Below are 22,071 nucleotides of genomic sequence, written 5' to 3'. Positions count from 1 at the left end.
TCCCTCTTCCCCCATCCCTGGCTTGCTTCACCATCAACCTTCTTCAGAATCTAACTGAAATGTAAGCCAGGCATGGTGGCACACACCTATAGTCCCAGCTACTCAGGAGGCTAAGTGAGAGGTTCACTTGAGCCTAGGACGTCAAGGCCAGCCTGGGCAACACAGCAAGACAACATCTCTCAAAATTTAAAAACTGACAAGTATCTGCACTTATTCATCTTGCCATTTATTCATTCCTCAACCCACTATAACCCAGATTCTAGCCTCAACAGTCAAATGTAATGATTTCACCTAACTACCAGGCTACCCAAATAGCAAACCACCTCATGTTTCACTCCTTACCTCTCTCCTTCACAGCACACCACAAGAGTCTTTGAAAATCATGATTATTCCCTTTATTTATGTCAGAGAAAAGCAAACAGTACTGGCTACTTAAAACACATGTAACATATACATTCATAACTTTAAAGTCTAGGCTTCATGAGAAGTAATCCTGAACCAAAAACTAATTTATTTTAAATGCACAGAATTAAAAGTATGACAGGCTACTCAGTTCAACAATTCTAATTTGTCTATGTAAGAGAGCAATCCTAGAAAGGCCTTTAAACACATTATTAAATGTAATACCATTTAACACACTTGTTTTTCCCCAATTCATTTCTCATAATAGTTTCTATATCATCTTGGATTATCTCCCATTTTAGTTTCATATCCCATCTGCTCATTTAAGATTCACGTCTGTCCAGTTTCTGAAATATTTGTCACTTTAGTCATTAGCATTTTGCGTAATATAGCACTTTTTTTAAAGTTCAGAACTGAATTATTTTAGAAAACTGAATATTATTTTAACATCACCATTTCTTAATCTAAATTGGCCTGCCCACACTTCAAATTTTCCACCTAATAAAAATTCAATTTCAATAAGTTTTCGTACTGTTTTTTAAAAGGAAACCAAGAACTAGGACGACAGATTAGAAGTACTTTCCTACACACCAGCTCAGTAAAGGTTCTCAAGAATAGAGACTCAGAGTTGTCAACTGAGCTTCCAAAGAACGCCCTTCCCCTTCTTCCCCCATCCATTCCTTCAAGATCCAGCTTAAAACGTTTCTCTGGATTTTTCTGGCTACAAGGTATTACGCAGTCAGTGTCACTTGCCCTCCAAACATAACATAGGGCATCTTAGAAACCAAATAGCACATATAGGTCTGGTGTCCATATATCAGACACTTAGCCCTTTTGTAAGCCCAAGCTAGACTTTAATCATTCCTGAGGTACATTATTCCAAAATACATGTCCCAAATTTCTAAAACACAGCATACAAAAAATTAGCATTTCTAAATACTACTTGACTGGCTACCGCACCCAATCTCACCCCCAATTCCATTTTTCATCTCATTGGATCTCAGAGGTCCTCATTTACCACACAAAATAGCAAGCAGAAAGCTTGTCTCTAGGGGTGAGTGAAAAAGGAAAGAGCAGAGCAGAGCTAAAAGGCAAAGAAATACAAAATCTTTCCCTGATGACACCACAGAACCTGCTGCTATTCTCGACATTTTAATAAAAGGGTATCAGCAAAGAGAAAGCAGTGGCGGGTCCCTGCAAGCAGGGAAGAGGAAACCTGCCTTCCAGTCCTCACTCCAAAACTGCTGCTCTTCCCATGGGGAGCCATCCTCACCTCTCAACACTCTCTTCAAACTGCTCTTTCAGAGAGCAATCCTCTCCTTGGCCTAGAAGAGGGCCTAGACTTCCCACTGTCTAGAGCAGGGAAGGTTTAGGAGTGTCTGCTCAGAGTGCCAGAACTGTAGTTAAGTACATTCCCACAAAAATGCTGCCATAAATAGCATTTTGAGCTCTATAACACACCTAATTAAGTACAATACAAAGTAAATAGGCTAACCATCATGTGTAGCAACAGAAATCAAGGGAGGTTTTTTTGTGAAAACAAACTTAAAAATTAACCTTTTCTAACATTTTAGAATGCTGGCAACCACCTACATGTCAAATTCTAAACCTATGGATACAACTTAACACACTATTCATATTCAACATGACTAACACAAAAACTACAGATTTGTGAGAGGACTTTCCTTCCTTCAAGAAGGGCTAAACAATAGTTTTAGAAACTGCAGCATTAAACAGAAAATAGAAATTACCCAGTAGTTGAGTTCTTGCTGTTAAAAACATAGTAAGGGTTGTGACTTGTGTGTCAGACCAAAACGTGATTTAGTCTTTAAGAAGAAAAATATATTTATTAAGTACTATTTCTGATATTCTCTGAGACAAATCTCAAAATGTTAATAGAACTGCTATTTAAAGTTCAAAGAACACTCCGGAGCTGCCAAGGAATTAATAGCTTAAACTTCCAAGTAAGAGCCACAGTTCAATTCCCAGTCTCAGCCAGTCATAGCTCAGAGTTGGTACAGCAAAATCACCCAGCACATTAAAAACACACCACGCAACTGTGAATCATATGCAGTTGTAATGAAAAGCTGTAACATTTAAAGATAAATTTCAAGTTTTTCTTCTCAATCATGGCTTACTTATGAAGAAAGACACCAAACAATTAAATCCTCTGCTCCTTCAAAAAAAGTACAAATACAACATAAATGGTATACTTTAAAACAAGTCATTTTACCATTCCAACTTCCTGGTTTACTGTCTAGGGCTACTCTACAACTTTAGTTGTAACTTACTGGAAGTCTCTTCCTATTAAAGAACATTATCCAAAGTGCTTTCCTTTAAAGGTACTCAGAATGATTTTTCACACCTCCTGCACTCCATATTTTCACCAAGTTTACAGAAGGAGAAACTAAGGCAAAGAACCAGTATGTAACCAACCTCATCTGCCTACTCACTACTAAGAACCATGAATACAACTCAAATTTCCCTATTACCAGTTCACTGCCCATTTACTAGGCTCATGGAAAGTAATCTTATAACTGAGGTTGAGTAAAATCCCTCCAACACAGCTTAAAGAATAAAAGTTAAGAAACTCTGGATCAAGCCCCAAACAAAATCCACAACAGGTTCCAAAACCTATAGGTTTTTCACCGCGCTACAGAAAATCTAAATGCTAAATGAATTCCTATTCCTTTGTGGCATAAGAACACATCTCTTGATTAGTTAGAATTATCTTTAATAAAGATTTTCTAGAATTCATCTAAAATATCATCAAGCTACACTACATACAGCCTACGTAATATATATTCAGAACACAGAGCTAAACATCTAAATAAATTCAAATAAAAATAGCATACTTGTGATCAGGACCCAAATGGGCAATGAGAGAGAGCTCCCTTGAGGAACAGAGAATAGTTGCCCAGCAATTCATTCATTTAACAAATAGTTAATGAGCACCTAACTACCAAGAGAATGCAAAGATGATTTCAACAGGGTTACACTCATACAGAAGTGTAGCTACTTATCAGAGGTACATGGAAGGAGGTACACATGTTCACATCAGGAGCCGGAGTGACTAGTTCTGCCTGTGGGAGTCAAGGAAAGCTTCACAGAAGAGGTAACATTTGAATGTCCTCAAGAGTAGGATTGTGCCAGGCATATATGCATGCAAAAAAACTAGGAGCTGGTTCCAAATGTTCCAGAGTTAGATATATGCATGTTTTTCCTTATTTCTCTTTAAGACATTAAAATTCCATCATGAAAATTGTCAACTAAAATGTTTTGTCACACCAATTATACTCTTTTGAACACCTTATTTATTAGCTCTCAAATTAAGCTCAGATCGATTTAATCATCTTTCCTATTTAATGAAATAATCTGGAAATATGAGGAAGCCGCATATATCTTACTCAAAAATACTTCCTCACAAATTTATCAATGTTCTTTCAGGGAGGGGAAAAAACAGTAATTTTCATTCAGTATCCTTTTAGTTTATCAATTTTTTGAAATTTCCACTTTATAAAAATTGTGTTCCCAATGAATTATATATTTTATTTGAAACAAATCTTTTCCTCAAATTTAATTTTAATATCAAATAAATGTCTTAAATATATCCAATTAATGCAGTGACTTAATATGTATTAAGACTTATTACAGTGAAAAGATCTAATGAAGATTTTAAAAGAAATATTTTCCTTATAGTCTCTTTATCTTCCCCTACCCATTTTTTAAGTTAAAGCTAAAATTAAACTATGCAAAATAAAGACACAAATGAAATTTTAATACAATCAACTCAGGAGGTTCCTTTAACAGTAATGAAATTTCACTATACTGTAAAAAATACAAAATGTAGAAGCTGTCAGCCAGGGCTCTGTACTATTTCACAGTAGTGGAAATACAGTTTTAATAAGATTCTACCACAATTCATCTGGAATAAGAAACAAACATTCAGAAATATACATAATAAACCAGAAAATGGAGATGCCAATGAAATAACATTTTCCCTTGGACCCAACTGAGTCTCCTTCCTCTCATCTAGAACGAGAAACAAAGCAAAAACAACAACAAAAAAAAGGTCATCTTTCTTCTTTTTTTCCAGACTGGAATCCAAATATACTCTAGAAGATATTTTATGAGCTTAAAAATGAAGACAACTCTACCTCAACAAACATAACTAAGACATGCTAATACAAATGCAAGAAAAACAGGAGTTCCTAAAGGAGGATTATTACAGCCAATTTATGAGAATAAAATGTATTCTATATCACAGATAATCCTAAAAGTTCAATAACAAAACAGTGCGGTATAGTAGGGGAACTGTCTCTGAAATAAACACTAATCACAACATTTTAACAAAATTTAATATTTTCATATAAAGCAAAGAGAAAACTATGCTGATATACATAAGTGACTTTGCACTAAACAAAAATTGGGCAGCATACATATTTCATTCATGCAAATAAGTCTGAATTTACAATTCCTCGTTTATGTTAATATTTACCAAGATTAATGGAATATCATCTCCCCTATGTAATGAAGGAAGTGAATTCCCCCAACAGAACAAAGCTAACACCTCCAAATCTTTCAAATAAACAATGAAAGCGTATGCTATAAGAGAAAATTATCTGAACAAGATCAGAAAAAAGTTAAATGACTCAAGAGGGGGAAAAAATTCTAAATTCCAAGAACACACTATAAATATTAATTCACTAATTCTAAACCTCTAAGTAAGTACTATGAAACTAAGTGTGAACTAAGTGTGTGTGTGTGTTTTACTATATCCCACAGGCACATTTTTAGGCTACCTACCTGCCTCATTTTGCAATGCATTAAATGTAATGTCTTGAAATAGAAATGTTTATGACAAAATAGACATTCTGGGGTGGCCAACACTATACAGCACATATAGTTTATAAAGCAGATTTGTATACAACATATCTTAAATAAATGACACTAATAAGAATGTTGCAGAAATCTTTTTCTCCATTTCTAATAAATAGTTGCAATGCTCAGTTCAATAACAATACTAACACCTAATATTCAACCACATTACTAATTCTCATAAACTCTGTCTAATCTTTCTCACTGGCTAGGCTCCTGTGAAATAAATGTATCATCCACTTTCAGAAAAAAACAAATCAGTACTTCTAATAGCAGTTTAAATAAGTGGAATATCATTATTATTATTATTATTATTATTTTCTTCTTTCAAAAACAAGTTAAATGTTTCCCGAAAATATCTAGTCTCTGAATCAAACTTTGAGAGACAGCTGAATTAGCTGTCCATAAAAACATCCAGATAAACAATCTCATTACTATTTACATTGGGATAAGAGTTTCATCTCAAGTTTAAATAATTAGGCAAATAGAACTATAGAGCAAAATTATCTTTTCCAAGTAGTTATCACAATTTATAGCACATAGTACAAACTGGTGAGAACGTGTCTTCTTTATTAATCTCAAGAATAGAGAGATCTGTGAAAGTGTTTGATGAATACAATTAACTCATAATTAACTAGGCTAAACTAGCCAGTTAACAAAAAAGATCAATTTTTCCATAACTAATTAACATAATCCACTACTATAACTTATATTACTTAAAGAAATGTCGTAAGAGATTTTTTTTCCGAATAAGTATTTAATACAGTCATGAAAAAAATGACCAAAACATTCCAAAGAAAGTGATAAGCTATGTAAGCAACTGGAATAAACTCAATAAACAATGTCCTAAATGCACCCCCCCTTCCCATTCTCCTCACAAAGAAGAAGAAACTGGCCCAACCTAACTTCTTCCCAAGGAGCACTTCAAGCAATAACACAGCAAAATATTTGTAGCATACAGGTCCAAGGTATATTCTCTTTAAAATTATGAACTCATCACACGTACAAATGGCTCTTTAAAACGGTCCAGTAAACTGCTACACTATGCCTTAAATTGCTGTCTATTATGTACTTAAAAATATTTACTAGCAATTGGAGGTTAATATGGCAACTATTACCGGGTGGCAATTATTGCTATTAAAAATATATAAATACTGTTAACACCATGTGTTACTAACAACAAAATGCTAAACAGAAAACATACATTAACAAATTGCAAATATTTTCATTAAAGAAAATGAACCACCATAAAAAAAAGATGCTTTAAATATAAATAATAAAATTGCAAGTTGGGATGAAAAAATACCCTGTGTATAGAATTTCTGGCACTTCAAAAGATTAGAGAAATCATCATTCACTTTTCCTCATTTCCATTTGATAGTCTTCCCCATTTGGTTCACTTGGTTCAAAAGAATACATTTCAAAGTTTCTATATTTACAACTACCTTCCCTTCTGCAAAAAATAAATCTCTTAAGACAAAAAGAAATTAGGTCAACAACAGATTACCTTAAAAGCTTCAAATATAGCATTAATGGTCTTCAATAGGAATTAAGTACTAGTGTGTGTGTGTGTGTGTGTGTGTGTGAGTGTGTTCAATTCAGCAAGAATTTGAGATCATCACCCAATTATCCATAGTCAGGAAGATTCTAAGCAAATAAAACAACATGAATGTACAGCAAACATACCTAAGAATTAGCAATCACTACCTCATGTCAAAGAGTACATACTTAAGTTTAAAGGACACAAAAATCACTTTCTCCATATTATCTCAATAGAGAAAAATACAGATATACTTAACATCTGGAAATTACAATATGTTTTCTCACAAGGGTGAGTTCACACGCCACAGAGTGCACCGCTGCACTTTCCGAAAAGGCAGATTTAACACATTTAACTGAATTATAACTGAGTGACTATATAACAAGAGTCACCCAGAAATGTGATGGACAGCATAAGAAAACAGTTTGAGTCATAAAGGCACAGCCAGGCATGCAGTAGCTACAAGTCACAGAACAGTAAGAACAAGAAACACATACAATGACACATCTCGTATATACATAATGGCATTTTTCACATGCTAGCAAAGGGAAATGGAGGTTGAAAAGAGAATTTTGGAAATTTGATTCCATGCAGGAGAAAATCAGAAAACAAGTAAAAGGCTAGCAAAAATCTTAAGGCACCTGATAACACAATTAACTTTTGCTAAGCCACAATGAACACCTCAAGGTAACAACAGAAAGTGGGTGGGTCATTACTGCGGTACGGAACTTTAATCTCTAGTTTATATGTGAATCTACAGTAATATGAATATCTAGGGATTCTCTACAAACAATACTTTGATCAAAAAAACAAAAGCAAAAATAACTACAGGCCAACAGAAAAAAAGCATGCTATTATTAAACACAAAGAGTTCTTTTATATAAAACTTGCTTTATTTTGAACAAGTAATAATATCTCCTTTGACATTAACTACTCTATACAATGTACTTCAGAGAACATATTATTAATCTAAGTCGCTGCTGCATATAATTTTCAGGAAAAATTCTCAATTTGGCATCAGAGAAATGTACAAGTCCGAAGTTTAACTGATTCAGATTTTTTTAAAATAGCACCTTATTCACCCTCCATACCCAAGAGAATATAGACATTCCATAGTCCTTTAAAAAAAAAAAAAAATCAACCTAAGCATTCTTGTAGTTCTCCATTTCAAAGTCACTACCTAAAGAGTAATTCTACTTTTTTTTAAAAAAAAAACCATATTCAAAAATCAATTCCTTGGTTTAAAGAGATTTAGGGAGAAATACTCAAAATACAGAATCCTCTCCTACAAATTGTTTCTCCAAAAGAATCTCAAGGATCTTATCTCTATAACATTATCATCCTTACCTAAGCTTTAAAAAAAAAAAGATAAGAGAAAAATGATACATCTTGAAGACTAGCTATACATATAATATACTTTCGTTTTTCTACAAAATCTGTATATACACAAGCCATTCCCAGTCAGCATGATATATGGTAATTTGGGAGATCTCTCCTCACTAATATTGGTCTACTTGGTTATTTTAATTACCTCTGTCAATGTGGTCAGCAGCTGCCAAACAAAAACCATTTTAAATACTCCTTAATCAATATGTTTGCTAATCTATGAAAGTCCCTGAACCTGATTGATACTTAATGACAGACTGAGGGAGGAAAAAAAAAGAGACAAAATGAGTTTTATTCCCACATATCAAAAGATCAAGGCAAAATTATCACAGTACTGAGAGGATGAATTGGAACTTATAATTGAATTTAAGATTAAATAGCTGAATAAAAATGTTTGATGAAAAAAAATTAACCTGATCTTACTAGAGTGGAAGCAACGATACTATGGCACTCAGTCTTTGTAGGTAAAAATCACATGTTGATTTTTTAAATCTGCATAAATGCTGTAACATATTTAATAAAATAACACTTCCACTTGAAAAGTTGGCAAGAATTTGTATTTCTCCATTAGTCTCAAAGAAAAAAAGCATCTATGCCACCCATAATTAAATGTAACTAATTACAATTTGAACACTAAATTATTTATCCAGTGTAAACAAGGATTAAGAGGAAATAATGCTTCTATCTACACCAGGGGTTACAGAAAATTATTTCCAAAATGTATGCTCTCCAAAACGGCAGTCCTCCCTCCACACACACACACACACACACACACACACAAAATAGGGTACACAACTTAAAATAAGTTCGGTGTTTTTAAGGCTAAATTAAATAAACCGTTCAGCCAATTTTCCAATTATATTCTACGCTTGAAACATAATTGCCTTACATCTGTTTACAAATCTTTGCTCAATATTTAAACAAATTCCTACTCTCCTGGGCACATAGCTATACATACAGTAACTCACGCACAAAGCACATATTTAAAGACCACGCACTGCAATTATTAGCCCAAACGCCAGGTTTAACAACGTGAATGTTTTCAGAGCTAGGTAATACGACCCAATAAAAAGCAAAGATGGCATTTACCACCAAATGTCACTGCCACCGCCAGGAAAGAGTTGCTGGAGCCCTATACATTTTTAATTTCGATGAATCCAGACGCTGTCGTCGGGTGCCAGGCTTCCATGAGAACAATTGACACCTTAACTGCTTCAAGATTAAGGCAGGCGATTCAAATCCGAAGCAAAAGTTGTCAATTATCAGAGAGCGAGCGAGCGAGAGGAGCGAAGGCAGATAAAAGCGATGTTATCAAACCGCCCAGCTTGTTGCTTTTCTGTGTGTGTGTGGATTCGTTGTTAGGATAGAGAAAACAGTTTTTAAAAGACACAGGAGGAGAGAAAGAAGAAAAAGCTTTCTCCACCTTCCGTCGGCTCGGTGCAATGGCTTTACGGCTCTCCGGCGTAGTAAGCCCCGAGAGGCAGGCGGCTGTCGATGTTTACAATCGCGGGAGCTCCGGGTGCAAGAGTCCTTTACTGACACAATCGCATTCAATCAACTGTTTTCGGGCGAAATTGCAGGTGTCATTATGGAATTTAAAAAAATTCAAAAGGCAGGCGGGCGGGCAGGCAGCCGATCCGACAAGGGGGGAAAAGGCTGCTGATCACAGGCGCGGGCAGCACCAGGCAAAGCCTTCCACATTTAGGGGGGAAAAAAGGGGGAAAAGGGGAGGAGAAGCGGGGTGTGATTGCAACGGAGGGTGGGCGTTCGAAGTGCAGCCCAGAATCCGCAGCTTTGAGACTTCCACATGCAAATTCCACGCCGAGCGCCGCGCTCACAAATGATTTTTAAAGAGCCAAATAAACACTGGATGGGATCCAAGGCGAGGGAGAGACGATCCAAAAGGGGGAGAATCGGCGAGAGGCGAACGGCGGGGAGAGGCGAGGGAGGGGCGAAGTCCCGGCGGCGGGAGGAGAAAGTTGGTCGGCGGCGGAGGTCGGGAACCCCCCCACCCCCGACACAGCCCCCTCCCCGCAGCCCGGCTACTCACCAGCGAAAAGAGGTTGGAGTGACAATCCTCCAGGCTCGCCCCGTTCGCCACCCAGTTCGCTGCCGCAGTCATGATCCTCCGCGAGCCCGGCCACCAGAGAGGGGCATGTCGGAGCGAGGCGTCCGAGGCGAGGCCGGGCCGGGCGGCGGCGCCTCGCCGGGGAGCGCGGGGCGGCCGGACCGCCGCCGCCGCCGCCGCCGGAGGAGAAGGAGGAGGGCGGGAGGGCCGGCGGGCGGGCGGGAGGCGCCGCGGCGACGCCGCGCCGGGGGCGGCGGGCCCGGGCCGGCGGGGGGGTCCGGGCCGGCCGCGCGGCTCCTTCCTGCTCGGGCGGCGGCGGCGGCGGCTTCGGCGGCGGCGGGGGGCGCTGTCCGCGCGGCCCGGCGCCCTCCCCGCCTCTCAGGGCCGCCGCTGCCTCCCGGGCCGGCGCTGCGGGCCGGCCGCCGCCTCCGCCTTCCCTGTTCCTCGGCCGCCGCCGCCGCCGCCTTGTTTATCTCCAGCCACCGACTCCCCCTCGGCCCCCGCCGGCGCGTGAGGGGAGGCGAGCCCCGGAGCCGCCGCTGCCGCCTCGGAGCCGCCGCCGCCGCGGAGCGAGAACTCGCGAAGGGGGGGGTGCGGACGAAGCCAGCGGGCGACCCCGGCAGCCGAGCGACGTCCCCTCCTTCCTCTTCCTCCCCCACCCCCCCCCTCCTCCCCAGTCAGCCTCGCTTCTCCTCCCTCCCCGGGCTCGCTCGCTCTGACAGCAATGGCGGCCGCCGACCGCGGCTCGGCCCGCCATTGGCTGGCGCCGCGTCACGTGACGGGCGCCGGCCGCGCGGGGGGGCGGGGGCAGGCGGGGGAGGGGCCCGGAGCGGCGGCGGCGGCGGCGGCTCGCGGGAGGCGCTGCTGAGCCGAGTGCGGCCAGATCCTCCGGCCAGGAAGAGGGAGGGAGACGGAGAGGGAGAGAAAGAAGTGCGGACGGCCCGGCTCCCCGGCGGGCGCGGACTGCCGGCCGGAGGCTGCCGTGGGCTGGCCCGCGTGGGCGCCCCGCCCCCTCGCGGTGCACGGACCTTGGCGGGGCGCGACCGGGAGTCCCAGGCGCCCCAGCTGCGGCGCGGCAGAGGACGCGGGTCCCTCGCGGAGCCCCTGTGGCCAGGCCGGCCGGCGTGGCCGGGGCTCGCTGCGGACCGGGAAGCCCGTCCCAGGGCTCCGGGGAGCGTCTCATCGTAGGCTCACGCCGCCGTCCGCCTCTTACAGAGGAGAAAACTAGAAGCACAAAGAGATTAAGTCACTTGCCCGAGGTCACACACCTGGGAAGAGGAGTGCGGATTCGAACCCACGCACCCTTGCAAAGTGAAGCCAAGCTCCTGTACTAGGTTTTATATGCCTCGCCGTGGGATAGTCACGGCTGCCATATAGTGAGCGCTTACTGTGTTCCAGGCAGTATGCATTTAATACAAAAATGTTTATGGAGCCCTTACTCCCAGTTACTGTGCGCACTCATTCATTCATTCATTGCATAAATGTTTCCTGAGCTCTTGCTATGTGCCAGAATCTCTTACAACTGCCAGGCACCGTGCTAAGGCTGCGTTGGGAGCAGACCCTCCTCTTGGCTGTATTCATTCGAAAACCAACGTTTACTGAGCGTATGTGGCCTGGGAGTGTGGAGGAGTGCCGCTATGAAGAGTCTCTCTCTCACTCCTCAACGCATTTGCTCCCTGAAAAGTTGGGGAGGAGGAAACGACTTCTTCACTAATAAGTCTCCAAACATGGAAGAGCCAGCTGTTTCAGGTGGATTAGACTAAAAGAAAGGAAAAGTAGACAGCACAGCCAGGGTGTAATTAAAGGAAAGAAGTCTTGGACACAGGCGTTGAGCTTCAGGAACTACCACAAATACTGCTAAAGGAAAACGCATGAATCACATGTTATAACGTGTATTACCATGGCGGACACTGTTGTAACAAATGTAGATACATTATTTCATGTAATCCTCAGAACAACCACATAAGGTAGATATTGTTATTATCCTTAGGCTGTAATAAGGCAGAGCTCAGAGGTGGTGCGGTGACATCTCCAATCTCTTACAGTTAGTGAGTGGCTCAAACCAAGGTCTGTCTGACTCCAGAGACAAAACACGTATTCAGGAGGCCCTGTGTAAAGATGCCTCTTGCTGGCTTTGCAACCTCTGATTGTGTTACCTTGATCAACATAGTTTAACTCTCTGAGCTTCATTTCGTAATCTGTCAAAAAGGGATCCTAATTGCTGGCCCACTGACCTCAGGCCAGTGTCATGAATTTCTATTAAGATACTATTGGCGAAAGTGTTTAGGAAAAAAAGCAAAAGCACTCTATCAACATACATGGTGTTACTTAGGTTTGAGCAATGAGAGGGTGTGATGGTCGATCATATCCACATTTCATGTATTTGCACTCCAGGAGGGCTTCCTCCTACGTACCTGCTCACCAAATTCTCATTCTTCAGCAAGTTTAGGTTCAACTTTTAAAAAAACCTGCCAGAGCAAAATCTATTAGAAATATGAACAAAGGACTTGGATAGTGTGCAGAATAGGAAAGACCAGCTTTTAAATACAGTCATTCATCACATAACAACCTTTTGGTCAACAGACCACATGTGACAGTGGTCCCATAGGATTATGATACTGCATTTTACTGAAACTTTTATATGTTTAAATAAACAAATACTTCCCATTGTGTTACAGTTGCCTACAGTAGTCAGTACAGTAACATGCTGTACAGGCTTGTAGCCTAGGAGCAATACGCTATACCATACACCCTAGGTGTGCAGTAGGCTATACTATCTAGGTTCGTGTAAGTACATCCTATCATGTTTGACGACAACGAAATAGCCTAATGTCATATTTCTCAGAACATATCCCTGTCCTGAAGTGATGCATGACTGTATATGAAAAGATGCTCAACCTCCCTCATTGCTATGGACTGAATGTGTCTCCCTCAAAGTTCGTATGTTAAAAACCTAATCACCACTGTAATGGTATTTGGAGATAGGGCTTTTGAGAGGTAATTAGTATAAGGGTGGAGCCCTCATGATGGGATTAGTACCCTTGTAAGAAGAGACATGTGAAAGATTGCTTCTCCTCTCTCTCCGCTATGTGAAGACATAACCAGGAAGAGGGCCCTTACCAAAAACTGAATTGGCTGACACTTTGATCTTGGCCTTTCCAGCCTCTGGAACTATGTGAAATACATTTCTATTGTTTAAGTCCCCTAGTCTATGGTAATTTGTTATACCAGCCCGAGAGACTAAGATACTCATCATAAGAAAAACAGAAGTTAAAGCCATAATAAGTATTGACAATAATTTAAAGGCTTAGACAAATGCTAAGGGAAGCAGAACACTCATACACTGCCAGTGGGAATATAAATTAACACCACAGTTTTGAATGTCCATTCAATGAGTCTCAAAATTTGTAATGCACGTACTCTTTGACCCAGCAATTCTACTTCTAGAGGTTCCTCCTACATAGATTCTTACATAAATGTTTAAAGACATGTAGTACAAGGGTATGAACTATAGCATTGTTTGTAGAGCAAAAACTAGAAACAACATACATGCCCATTTTAGGGGGAATAACAATACAATTTAATCTCATAAATCCATTAAAAATAGTGAATTAGCACTAAGTGTACTCATACAGAATAATCTCAAAAAATAGGTTATTAATTGAGATATCTCTGGAAGGTTGACAAGAAACTACTAGTAACTTTAGTTGCATCTAGGGAGGGGACTAGGAATTGGGGTAGAAAAAGGAATTACTTTTTACCGTACTGTTTGCATTTTCATTTTTCCCTTTTTTTTTTTTTTTACCAAATGCATATCTTACTTAATATAATAAGTTATAAACAAAAATCAATAAATAAAATTGAAAACAACAGAGTAGTCAATGACACTATAAAAGTAAATTAAAAAGCAAGTAGGCTGGGCGCGGTGGCTCACATCTGTAATCCTTACACTCTGGGAGGCCAAGGCAGGAAGATCGTTTGAGGCCAGGAGTTCAAGACCAGCCTGAGCAAGAGCAAGACCCCATCTCTACACTCCTGTCATCCCAGCTACTCGGGAGGCTGAGGCAGGAGGATCATTTGAGCCCAGGAGTTTGAGGTTGGTGTGAGCTATGATGACACCATGGCACTCTAGCCCAGGCTACAGAGCAAGACTCTGTCTCAAAAAAACCAAAAACAAACAAAAGCAAATAGACAAAGCAAGACCATAAAAAAACAAAAGAAAAGAAAAAACCCTTATCCAAGGAGATTTCCTTGGCTGTCAAAGTCTAGGCCCCGAAGTAGAAGAGAAAAGACTAGAAGTGCTGCCTGTGATTTCTCTGGCAACATGAGTGCAGACTATGAACCCGGGAGAACGAGGTTCCAGTCCCAGATGCCATACTGAGCAGCCTGTTATCTTGGATGGGCCAGTCAACCTTTTGGGGCCTCAGTTTCCTCATGTGGGAAAATGGCAGCCCGGGTGATCTTTCAGGTCTAGCAACACAATTCTTTGACACTCTGCACGGGTGAGATTACCAATAAAGATCCGCAGAGTCCTTACTCAATAGAGAAGGAGTTGATGGAAAACCTCAGGTGATAACATTAAAAGAAAGCAAAACAAAAACTATCTAAGCTGACTAATGGGAACTAGCAAGGGACCAGGTATAAAGACTTCTGAGTCTAGTTCCCTATGTGGGAGGCATCTTTTCAGCATCCTCATGACTTAGTTTCCCCATTTGTGAGAATGCCTGCTGCCCAGGCAGGAAACAGAAGTTCCACTCTGCACAGGTCTTAGGTCTTATTTGGAGGACAACAAGTTAGTTCCCTTTCATGGTTACCAAATGCAATGGCAGAGAGAAAATGGAAGCGAAAATATGACCAGAGGAGGAACCATCTATTAGAAAGACCACAGGAAGCTGCCACAGCTGCAGGGTGGAAGCATTTTGTAGGAGTTAAGAATATCGCTTCAGAAAAAGAGACACCTGGGTTCCAATCCCTGCTGTGTTGTGCTCTAGCTGTGCAGCCTTGAGCAGGTCATTTAACCCCTGTGACCTCCATTTCTTCCTGTGCATTGACCTCCCAGAGAGATAACTCAGGGAAAGTTCTTCATGCAGTGCCTGGCTCCAAAGGCAGTGATCAATAAATTATGACACTCGGTCACTTGTCCATCTTTATACAAGGGAATGCGTCACTCAGCCTCATCACGGGAAGGTTTTTCCTTCCCTTTAACTTAAATTTTATTGGATTTATTTTATTGCAAATAAAAGTACAGAATGCCGGCTGCAGCAAGTCAAACAATGCAGAAGTGTACCAAGCAGAGGGGAATACTCTTCTCTCTACCCCACTGAGATAACCAAAGTTAACACGTTGTTGTGGATCGTTGCTCTCCTTCCTCTGTACTCATACCAACCAACACAACTTAAAGACACATTTCTAGGGAATTTTTTTTGCTTTTTATGAAAATGGGATCGTGTCACATATATTATCTTTCAATCTGCTTTTTCTACTTAATAATTTATCACAAGTATACCTCTAGACCTATATATCTGCATCTAACTCATTCTTTTATTGGTTGTGTAATGTTTCATAGAGCACCTGTGTCATAATTTATCCAATTATTCCCCTATTCCCAAACATTCAGGTGGTTTCCAGTTTTTTTCCTATTTTAAATAAGGGTGCAATAAATATCCTTATCCATATATCCTTATGGACTGACACTTTTATTTCTGTAGAATAAAGTCCCAAAAATAGGATTGCTTTTTTATTGTTAATAAATGTGTATTTTTATTGTTAATAAACACAGCCAGAAGACTTTCCCCAAAGGTTGTAGCAATTCACACTCCCTAGAGCAATACAGGAAGAGTACACACTTCCTTACAATTTTGCCAGCATCTGGAAGTTGCCAATCTGTTTTTATTTTTGCCAACTTAACGGGTGAAAAATGGTATCGTTGTTTGAATTTGCTTTCCCTGAAACTGTCATGGGGTGGATCTTCTCTCGGGTGTCTTGACCATTTGCATTTCTTCTTGAGTTGTTTGCTACTTGAGTCAGCAGCTTAGAATGAAAGAGACCAAATGCAGTTCCAATGAGACCAATAACGAGCTTGGCACAATGACAAACACCAGTCTTCAGTCACTCTCACCTGACATGGACGAGGTAATTCATTCCATCATTCCATAAAGATTTTTCTGGACACTTGCATGTAGCACGTCTATTCTTTTCTTTCCTTCCCTTTCAAAATTCAATTGTTAAGTTGATGTTTTAAGTTCTCTCTTAAATGGTCTTATACCAATCAAGCTATGCTGCCTTGGGCAATAACAGCTTTGCTCATAACCACTAAGGATTTCCTAATTGTTCCAACCTCTCCCCTAAGAACAGGGGATGAAGTAAAAACAACAGCAGTTATTGCTGGCTTGGAGCAGTGGTGTCTGAAAGTTAATGGTTGAGGTATAGGCAAAGGCGAGAACTTTTGAGCTGGACAAGACCTCGTTCAAATCCCGGCTCTGCCACCTCCTCTCTTGACCACCTTGGGCTGTGATCGTGCCTCAGTTTCCTCACCCCTGAGGCAAGGTCCTACTCTTACCTGCCTCCTAGAACTATTGTGAGCATTCAGTGAATTATTTCCCAGAAAACACTCAACGTAGTAAGTGCCTGACACATAGTAAGTGTTCAATAAAAGTGAGCTTTATTATTAAGACTCAGGGGTCCTATTTATAAAATGGAGGAGGAGATTAAACTCCAAGAAAAGCACCACCAAAGAAAAAATTTAAGCAATGATTTGTGTTGTTAAAAATTCCAATAAGCTTAAATTAACTGGAACCATTGGCATTTTACCTTCACCTTTCGTACCCATAAGAAGGATTCTTTTTTGCTTCAGGTAATGCTGCTTCTAGTATCCCACAATGAATTGCTTTCAAATAGCCAAAAATAAGCAACATAAAAGTTGTAAAGTGTCCTCTGATATTTTTCTTTGACTACACTGCTGCTTAACCAAAGAAAGTTGACGATACTCATAATTTTTTCAGCCTTCACTAAGTTTCCTAAATATTGCAAGCTATGGCCACAGCAGGTGGTGAAATGTGTCACCTGAAACTAAATTCTATTTCCTCTGGACAGACAGGGACACACACACCACACACCCGAGCAGCCTCAATGTACAACAGCCAACTCAGGTTTTAGGGTGAACAAAATCATTTTTAAGAGAAAAGAGTGTTCATGAGGTGGATTCTATAACTTTTCTTCTCCAGGGATGGGCAAGTGTGATCCAAGGCTCACGAAAGAAAGGGCCTGCCCCAGTGACCCAGAGCCAAGCCGCGCTGCGGGAGGGGAGATGCCAACTCCTCCGGCAGCTCTGCCAGCACACCGCACCCTTCCTATTTTCTGTGCTGCAGGCCAGGCACAAGCATCCAGCCTCCTGGAGGCGTTTTGTAAAGAGGACAAATGTCTTTTCACCGGTGGCCTAAATCAGGGACTTCAGCAAGGTCTGGATGGATGAGAAGGCAACTGATCTAGCCACCCCACCCTGGTGATCCTGCTCTTTGAGCACTGACATCCAGGTCCCAGCATGTTAGACAAAGGCCACCATCCTCCAGGGACTACACCTGGTTCCTCCAAACTGTCTGGCACTTTAAGTCCCCAGGCCTGAGAAGACATTTCCTGTGCCCAAGCACAGGTGTACTATCTGTCTCTCTACTGGCTGGGTCCCTACCCCAGGGCCAGATCTTGCTTTCTGCAACAGATCATTTTATTTAAAAGCAACCCTTGGAAGGAGTACAGTCCTTACTCAGGCAACAATTTGGAGGCAATAAAAAAAATGCCACATGTGAAACTCGAGTCACCCCTTTGTCTTCACTTTGCCCCAGTGACAGGTTCATTGGGTTTCTCCAGTCACCTGGGTCATAAATTCTCAGCAAGCAGGAGGCAAGCAACTCATCTCTCCCTCTTGGGTCTCAGTTTTTTCCTTTTTAAAATGGACCGCCAATCTCTCAGCATGTTGGTGAGTTATAACCAATTGGTTTTTTAAATTGCATACACAATTTCTCAATCTTCAAATGCGCTGACTGCAATAGTCTATCGTGGATGGAAATGGAGTACGCGTACGGAGTCACTGTGTTGCTGCTGTCGGTACAGATCACCTCCCCAAGGAAATAAATTACATTTCATTCTCTATATATTGTTTACTTTATAGTCTCTTGATTTTACTTTGCTGACTTCTTGTTGTAGATTTTTCGGTAGCCTGCTTCCCACTTAATCACAACAGCTTCTGTAAATGTTAGCGAGTTGTGTTATGGGGATTTGCTACTGGCGTTTCACAATGGTTCCTGAATGTGGAAGCCCCTTCTTTATTCTACCAAAAACCAAACCAAACCAAAAACACTCAGTAAATATTCTCCTCGCTTGAAAAAAAATAGACCCTTAAAATGATTTTCCAATGAGCAGACTTTACTCCGTGTTAACCATGCAATAACTCAAAGCACATTTAGCATTGTTCTCTATCTGTGGTTTTATGAGGTCACTGTTTACCTAGCGTATGCATCCCCAACGAGCCTGTTCATTATAATCTAATCAGACACTACTCAAAATTCCAACAGAAGAAAGGCTTTCTTCTCCCATCTCCTGGCAGAGCTAGCTAGCCAAGACATACTCCCAGCCACACACCCAGTTAGACCTCTCCTTACCATATCATCGTTTTAGGAGGGGGCTGTTTTCCGAGTGTGTTTACTGGGCTTCATTTTATGGCAGGCATCAAATCTTCACAACTATCTTATGAGGTAGATCTTATCCCAGTCCCCCTTATACAGATCAGATAACTGAGGCTCAGAGAGGTGAAATGACTTGCCCGAGGTTACACAGCTTGGAAGTGCAAGGCAGGGTTTGAACATTGGCCAGTACCACCTCCTGTGCTAGGATGAAGCTAGAAAGCTTCCTCACCCTCCCATGCTTCAGACATCCCCTACCTCTTGTTCTAAGTTTCCTACCTTCCTCACTGTCCGGGTGGCCTCTCCCAGATGTCTCATAGGGGCCTAGAGCAACATAGCTACTTACCAGCCATCTGCTTTTGGCTAAGTGGCCTCATCATTCTGATCCTTAGTTTTCTCATCCATAATATGGGCATAATTACACTGACCTCACAGAGAAGTCAGGGTTTGGGGTTTTTTCTCCCCTGTTTGTTCACTGCAGTATTCCCAGTGCCTAGAACATTGTTGGTGTTTAACAATTTGTTGAAGGAATACAAAATAATACAGTACTATATAGTAAGCCCCATCAGTGCTTGGCACAAAGTAGGTGTCAATAAACATTGGCTGTTCTCATCAGAGGTGTTAAACCACCTTGGGCCACAGGCAGCTCTTCTCCTTGGCAGGAGGATGAGGGCACTGTCTGCTCCAAGCCTTGCTCCACCTCTGTCCAGAAAAATCAGTCCTATGGGACCTGGAGCACCCAGCTTCCCTAGCACCACCGGAGAAGGGACAGTAGCACTTTCCCTCCTGGCCTGGGATGGCAGTAGGAGGGTCCCAGGCCACAGAGGAGAGACTTTCCCAGGCTTCTTGGGGCGTCTGCAGGAGTCACACTGCATCTTCAACAGCATGAGTGGGCCTCCCAGAGCCAGAATTAGGATTAAGTTCCAGCCTGAGCAACTCTAGTGAGTTCCGTGCCCCTCCACAGCAACCTGGCCAGCACTGGGAATTAAATTTTGTATAATAATCCGATTTCCCCTCTAATTTTGAAAGTAATGCATGCCCTATAAAATATTCAAACATCAAAGAAATGTGTAATTTAGAAAATGAGACACCCCTTTTCCCAACCCAGATAGCTACTATTAACATTCTGACACGCTGGATATTAATCTAGATTTTTTTTCTAAGCATATTCTAACATATATCAGTACTATTAATACTTACAAGAATGAGATCATACTTTATATATCTTCTGTACCTTGTTGTTTTTCCTTGGTCAAATTTACTGAGATATATTTTACACATAGTAAAATCCACCATTTTTAGTGTAGAGCTCTATGAGTTTTGATAAAACATCCACAGTTTTATAAGCATCACCACAATAAAGGCTTAGAACAGTTCCATTAAAACCCACCTCAATTCCCGCCTGCCCCTTTGTAATCAATCCTTTTCTTCACCCCTAGCTCCTAACAATGACTAATATCTTCCGTCGATATAATTTTTCTTTTCCAGAATGTCATATAAATGAAATCATAGTGTACATAGATAGCCCTTTGCATCTTGTTTCTTTCCCTTAGCATACTGCATCTGAGGTCCATTCATGTTGTCACGTGAATCAGTGGTTCATTCCTTTTTATCGCTGTATAATATTTCATTGTTTGGCTATACCACAATTTGTTTATCCATTCATGGGTTGAAGGATATTAGGGTTGTTTCCAGTTTTGGAGAGATTACAGATAAAGCTACTATGAACATTCACATACAAGTTTTAGTGTAAATGTAAGTTTTCATTTCCCTTGGGTGAATACCCAGAAGTGGGATTGCTGGGTGATATAGTCAGTATATATTAATGAGAAACTACCAGACTGTTTTCCCAAGTGGCTTTTCTATGCACTTTGCTTTTTTTCTTAATCTAAGAAATGTTATTATTACCTGATAATATGTATTTATGTTTCTGAAATACTTTCCCACTAGAATGTAAGAATGTAAGGATACTGTCTTCTTTGTTCACCATTGTATCTTCTGTGCCTTGAACAGTGCCCAGAACATAGTAGGTGCTCAAGAAATGTATGTTGGATGAATGGGCCCCATGGACCTCCCTCCATGTGAGGACATGTAGATACATGCCATTAACCTGCAAGTGGCAGCATCATGTATTCTGCTGTCTGGGGATGTCTCACTTTACCCCACCATTCCCTTACTGGGGGATCCTTGGAGCTGCCCAGTTCTTCACTACTACAAACAAGGCTGCATCAATGTGCTTGCGTATTTATTTGCCAACTTCTGTGAGTTTTTCATTAAAACAAATTCCTAGAAGTAGAATTGCTGGGGTAAAGGATATGAAAGATTGCAACTTTAATAGGTTTTTGCAAAAGGTGATACCAATTTACACTCCCACCAAAAGTGGAGGAAGTGAAGATACCTGCTTGAGAAGATTCCATGCTTCGCCGCAGCCTTGCCCGTGCTGAGTATTACCAGTGGGGATAATACCAAATCCACACTGCTGAGAGTCCCAGAATCAGCAAGACCAGCGCTTCCCAGATTTTTGGATTTCATCCAGGGGTTACAATCTCCAGAGAGAAACTGACATAGGATCGTCAACTTCTTGTTTTGCTAAGAAAGGATCAAAAACCAAAATGAAAACAAATCTACTATCTACAAAACATAGTACCTCCTATCATGTCATAAATAAAAGGACAATTTCACTCCATCGAAAAATTGAAAAGGCAAACTCTGAGAATAAAAAATAAATCTAATTGTAATACATTTGAATGTTGGGTTCTTTTTTATTATTATTTTTGCGCTGTGAATTGGGAGAAAGAATGGAGCATGGGTCTTACGGATGGGTTTGGATGGGAGCCTAGTTCCTACCAGCAGGCTCGCTCAGGTGACCCTGCGAGGGCTCTAAATGAGAACAAAAGGTAGTTGGAAAAAAATGAAACTGAACAGGGGGAAGAAATGAAAGTGTTACAATTAGCTAATTGGGCCCAGTTCTTCTGGATGTAGCTTCATCTCCCCCACTGTGCACGGAGCTCTTCTCCACATCAAAGACCACTGCACGCCTGGAGAATTGGAACCGATGTTTATGGAGTGCTTTGAAGATGTAAAGTACTGTTTAAATGCTAAGTATCATTATTATTATTTTA

At 41.0% G+C, this 22,071-nt stretch overlaps 1 protein-coding gene across 1 annotated transcript in view; it reads right to left on the bottom strand.

Moving 5' to 3' along the window:
* The window catches only part of MED13L (mediator complex subunit 13L), a 264,709-nt gene extending 254,165 nt beyond the window's left edge, over positions 1-10,544 (bottom strand). Inside the window, exon 1 of the mRNA XM_045535049.1 lies at positions 10,257-10,544. Coding sequence (XP_045391005.1) covers positions 10,257-10,328 — 72 coding nt within the window. The 5' untranslated portion in view covers positions 10,329-10,544. The remainder of the gene's footprint in view (positions 1-10,256) is intronic.
* Between the last annotated feature and the right edge of the window lie 11,527 nt (positions 10,545-22,071).

Source organism: Lemur catta, chromosome 21 (genome assembly GCF_020740605.2).
Source record: "Lemur catta isolate mLemCat1 chromosome 21, mLemCat1.pri, whole genome shotgun sequence".
Lineage (NCBI taxonomy): Eukaryota > Metazoa > Chordata > Mammalia > Primates > Lemuridae > Lemur > Lemur catta.
The sequence above is the reverse complement of the archived record's forward strand: the minus strand, read 5'-3'. Positions and strand labels throughout refer to the sequence as shown.